The sequence below is a fragment of the Myotis davidii genome, unplaced genomic scaffold (assembly GCF_000327345.1).
Source record: "Myotis davidii unplaced genomic scaffold, ASM32734v1 scaffold46, whole genome shotgun sequence".
NCBI classification, from domain to species: Eukaryota; Metazoa; Chordata; class Mammalia; order Chiroptera; family Vespertilionidae; genus Myotis; species Myotis davidii.
The window spans coordinates 3,416,737-3,422,054 of NW_006383006.1; the positions used below are offsets into that span (position 1 = coordinate 3,416,737).

A 5,318-nucleotide genomic window follows, 5' to 3' on the forward strand; every position below is an offset into this window, starting at 1 on the left:
CTTCACCCTCATTCCCGATCCTGTCTGACACTGGCTGGTCCGTTTGACGCTGAGGCCTATCCGGGGCCCTTGAAGAACATGCAGGCTCTAATAAAGTCTCATAGTAAGGACAGACTGTGCCCTCAGTCACCAAGTCATGAAGCTGTTCTCCGTGGGCCTTTGTCTCTCTGATTTCCTCCAGCACAGCTAAGCCCGTGGATGTATGTGCAGAGAGCTCAGGGTGTGTCTCCAGGGACACGGCTGCTGAGAAAGTAGCACCGGTAGGACTAAGGTCCTCGGCCGCCGCCTCTGCCTTCTGCCTCACCTCCCTGCACTGGTTGTTACCCTCTTCTAAGGGACAGTTGACCGTCTTTTTAAGTGGGCTAGAGACCCAGTTAAGGGGACTGGCTCTTTTTGCTCCTTTTTGTACAGCCACCTTGGCTTCAGAAGCAGAATCCACCCTGGTACTCAAGCCCATCGAGGTGCTTCTGGGGCCCCCTCCCAGGTCTGGGGGACTGCTGCTTGCTGATCTCCTGCTCTCAGTCCCCAGGGGAGTGGTCTCTGGTGCACCAGATTGATCCCAAGGTCCCATGGCCATGAAGACTGCAGACCCACAGCAAGCAGTGTGCGCCCTGGAGGACGCCTCTTGCACATTTCCCTGAGGGCTGTGGCTTCTGGGCACTCCACTCTGGCCCTGACACCCTGCTTCAGTTACCCAGAGACTGTTAGGCATTTTCAACACTGTAGGATCCAGCACATAGTCAACTGAAGAGATGCCTATAGTATCAGGCGCATGAAGATAGCTTCTTGGCAGTCTTGGGGAATTCAAGGGCAAGGTGTTACTCAGGTCTCCATGGGGAGCCATAGATGAGTCTGGCTGACTCAGCAATGAGCCTGTCTCCTGGCTGAAAAACGTGCCCATACAACGTTGGCGTGGACTAAGAAATTTCTGAGTCGATGAGACCATTCTGTATTGCTCGTGTAGGCTCTCTCCTCTTTGCATAGTCATTTCTTTAACGCTGCCTTGAACTTTTGGCTTCTCTGGGTAAAAACTACTTACGTGTTTGGGAACATGGCTCTCCTGACAACCTTTCATAGTCTCCGATTCCTCAAGACTTTCCAAGCCATGGGGCTGTCTTCTGGGGCTTGCTGATGCATGCACCACCTCACTTTCCTCCTCAGAGGGCCACTCGGGTCTGGGCTGGGATGGCACAGCTCTAGCCAATGCTTTCCTTCTCCTTGGATTAACAAAAGTTCTGGTGCACTCGCTGTGAGTTGTACATATCCCTAAATAATCACAAGGGTCCCAGGCAGGTCTGTCTAATACAGCTGGGGGATTGTGCTCTCTCACAAATTTAATGTCTTGTACCCAGTCTCTTGACTTGAAGGGACTCAGCATGATTTTCTGGTCCTGGGGATCTTCCCAAGTGCTACTGCTAGTCTCCATTTCTCCAGCGTCACCATCCCTAAAATCAGTATCATCTGTGTATTCTGGAGAAGACAGGTGGTTTCTAGAGCTGCCTGGCTTACCAACACGATCAGCCATCTCCTTGTCCTGGAACACAAACTCATGACTGACTCCCAGCGTATGGGAAGCATACAGCTGCTTATTCTGCTTGGATTCGATTTCCAAGATACCATTTTCTAGCTGCATGACACTCTTAATTAGCCTAGCCATTTCGTCAGCATTATTAACTCTTTTATTCTGTTTCTTTCCAGAAGGTGGTTCTTTGGGATTTAACACTTCTTGCAACTTTCCAGGGCCCCTGTGTTCAGTGAGGTTTCTTTCCTGAGAGTATATAACTGACTGGAACCTTTCTTGTGTAGATTCTGTCCATGGCTGCTTAAACTCTTCTGAGCTGTCTTCGGGTTGGAGAGATTTTCGAGGAAGCCCAGTTTCATTCTTCCATTCCCCTCTGTGGGTTGGACTCCCATCCTGGGCCATTGTCTCTGGGCTCCTTACTCTATGATATGCTGATCTAGACTTCAAAGAAAGAGCAGTGCCCCCCAGCATGTCCTTGTCAAAACCTAAACTGATAGTTTTACAGGTGAGATCAGACCTGGCGCCCGAAGGGGACTGTCTGTCCCTCCCAGAGGCCTGGCTCTGTCTTAGGGCTGCGTTCTGCTTCTGCCCTTCGTCCCCACTTGCTTGAGACTCACAAACAAAAAGTGGCTTCCCAGACCCAGAACTGTCCGAGGAAACGGTGCAACAGGACTGTACCGTGGTCTTTTCTCCCTCAAGTGCCGGAAGACAGTGTTTATTTAAATTTCCAAATTGATTTTCATATTCACATACTTTCGTGCTGGCAGATGTAAGAAAATGTCTGTTCTGAGCAACAAAAAAATATACTGAATTATGGCTTCCAGCGCATTTCCCTACTTCGCCACTAACCTCCGTGGTGTTCAGATCAAGTGGCCTCTCCACTGTGACCTGCTGCAATGAGGCAATCTTGGCATTCTGTTTTTGTAACAGCACCGGCAAATTATTCTTTAAATAAACATTCTGGAGGGCTTGGTAGTCCTGACCAAAGCCCCAGGCCTCCCTGGGGGGTGGGGAAGGCACTCTGGCTTCTCTGCAAGCCGGAATCTCTAAGGCCGTTTCCGTCAGGGCATCCCGGCTTTTGGTCACATAGAATGTTTCTAAGGGAGGTGGCTGCAGGGAAGACGGGCATGAATTCCAAGGAGCAGAGTGCAGGTACAGCTCTGGGCCTGACGGAAAGGCAAAGGAAAGATTGGCGTGTCTTCCCACCACTTCCTGGGAGCTCTCCTGGCAGTCTGCCTCCTCTTCCTGCCGGGGGAGGTGGCTGTTGTGATTTACTGGCCCTGCCAGGCCTATACTATTCTTCCTGAGAGGAGCACAACTTTGGGGCCGAGGATCTTCGTTGGTGGCTACGGTGACATTACTGTGACAAGGGTTCTTCAGGAAGAAACATTCATCAGAGGAAGTCATCGTTCCAGGCTTCCTCCCGCTACTCTGAGAGGACTCTTCCAAGTGGTTCTGTTTGATTTCACATGCTCCCATCATGGACTTTGCCACCTTGTTCTCTGCTGCAAAGACCTGTGCATTTGTAGCTCCAGAAGTCAATGATTCTATGTCTGCTGAATAATTTCCACTGCAACTCACCTCCTTCTCACTAGTTGTAAAGTAATCTGAAGTGCCTTCTAACTCGACACCCAAACTGTCCTGTTCTTTCTCTGCCCTCAAATGCCTAATTTTGGGTATATGGATAGGAAAGTTGTTGAACTTCAAACTGCTAGATAGCCCAGAACCAACTACCAATACAGTATCTCCTCCTCTGCTAGAAGCTGGGGTCAGGGAACCAGAGTCTTCCTCGAGGGAGGCGAAAGCTGGCCTGGGCCCTCCTATGGCCTCTGACACAGGATGAGATAGTTCAAGGAGGTACTTTTGCTGAAGGGCAGCCCAGTCCCTCTCACAGGCGCTGCCTACGTAAGTAAATGAGGTGGCAGAGGCAGGCAGCACACTCGATACACTAGAGTTGTTGGATGTTTCAGAGTTGCCCTGCTGGGCTGGGTCAGAGACACCTCTGGTCTGAAAGGTGCCATCAACTCGAGACTGAAGCAGCCTGTATGACCCCCAGAGAGACAACCTGGATGTATCAGAAGCAGGAATATTGTACACAGCTCTGACACTGCAGGGCAGCTCCGCACCACCAGGGGGCAGTTTGGAAGTATAGGGCAGGACTGCTTCTGTACCCGATGGCTTTAGTTCTTCCATCTTTGGCCAGAATCCAGGCCTCTCCCGACCACTGGGCTGAAATTCCTGGACATCAGGACTTGGACATAAAGAACCCACTATTCCCAGGGGGCTGTTGGGATTGATCTTGGAGTCACAGGAAAACCAGGAATCCATGGACAACAGAGGGCTCCCTCTTGAAAGCGGCACGCTTTGCAGAGTGGTGGCTTGTTCAGAGGACCTCGCCTCCACCTCCGACTCAGGCTGTGCACAGCGGGGCAGGGGCTGGGAATCGAGGTAAAATGAACTGCTCATTGGCAGGATGGCATCTAGCCTGGCTCCTTTTCTGTGGGGGATGGGACCAAGCCTGCACATTGCCTCCTGGCTCACGACGGGCAGACTGGAGGTCTGCAGGCGCCAAAACGTCTCTGTTGGCATCTCATCGGCTGAACTGAAGAAAGGCTCTTCCTGATGATCTTCCCCGAGTTCTTCCTCAGCGTCAATCAGGCTATCCAGCGAAAAGCTCCTGCGAGCCTGGGCGAACAGGCCCCTGTCCGAGGATGTGGTGAAGCGCCTCACAGATGCTCCAGCTCTGGCCCTGGGGTCGCCGTGGCCATTGGTAAGATAACTGTCCCCTGGGCTGTCCTGTGGGCTTTGGTTCCCCTTCTCGGTCAGCGAGTCCTCAGATATTTGGCTGTTGTCACTTTCAGTGTTCTCTGGCTCTGGGAGATGCCATTCCCTCCTCGGGGGGTTCCCTGACTTCCGTGGCTCCGTCGGGGCTTTGGCACAGACACGAGAGAGAGAATCCACTGAGTAACTGCTATCTGCATCTGATAAATCACCATCTTTTTCTCCTGTGGGATCCTCCACTGGGCCGGCATCTGTGAGAGAGGCCATGGTGTCTGGGCTCCCTGCACTATGTTGCCTCTTTAAAGGGCTGCCATGAGGCAAATGAGAGGACTTTTTGGTAATGTCTCTGACCTTAGTTGCCAGGACCTTCTTCTGCCCTTTCGATGCCCTGTTTGGAGAAGGTGGTTGGGATTCTTTCCCAAAAGTTCTGGCTGCCTTTCCATGCCCAGCTGCCTGTTTGGGTCCATGGGGATGTGGGCAACTGCAACTGGCTCCGTCAGCAGCCTTGTGGGTCTCAAGGTCCCCTTCTTTTTGCCACTCTGATGGTCTGTGGCCAGAGTCTGACAGTCCCTTAGTCCTCCTGGCCTGGGTGGAAGGCGTGAGGGCCTCTGGCTCATCCCTTGGCTTCAGCATGTTAGGTGGTTGGCCCAGAGAGGCTAAGCTCTGGGATACCACCCAGGGGGGCTGCTGACTCCCACTCCCCGTCTCCTGGTTGCTGGAAGACACAGAGCTCATGCTGAAGCGGGTGCCTGAGGCCCAGGCTCTCCTCCCGGCCATGGCCGCCCTGGCAGTGCAGAGCTGCCCCTCACCCAAGGAACAGAGGACATTGTTGCTGAAATTCCCTGTCCTTGGAGGATAAGAAGCAGCCTGGGACAAAGACTCTTCTGATTGGGTTTTCTCTGATGTCTCATCAGTAGAGTCGGGTATAGGAGGTAATGTGCTAGAGGGATCCCGATTCAGGAAAACACTGTGGAGACAAGGAAAGCCATCTCAGAAAAGCAAGCAGTCCCTACTT

At 52.3% G+C, this 5,318-nt stretch overlaps 1 protein-coding gene across 1 annotated transcript in view; it reads right to left on the bottom strand.

Annotated features, from left to right (window-relative positions):
* The window catches only part of STARD9 (StAR related lipid transfer domain containing 9), a 109,102-nt gene that overhangs the window by 26,692 nt on the left and 77,092 nt on the right, over nucleotides 1-5,318 (bottom strand). The window contains exon 25 of the mRNA XM_015557524.1: nucleotides 7-5,270. Within this exon, the coding sequence (XP_015413010.1) occupies nucleotides 7-5,270 (5,264 nt within the window). The remainder of the gene's footprint in view (nucleotides 1-6; nucleotides 5,271-5,318) is intronic.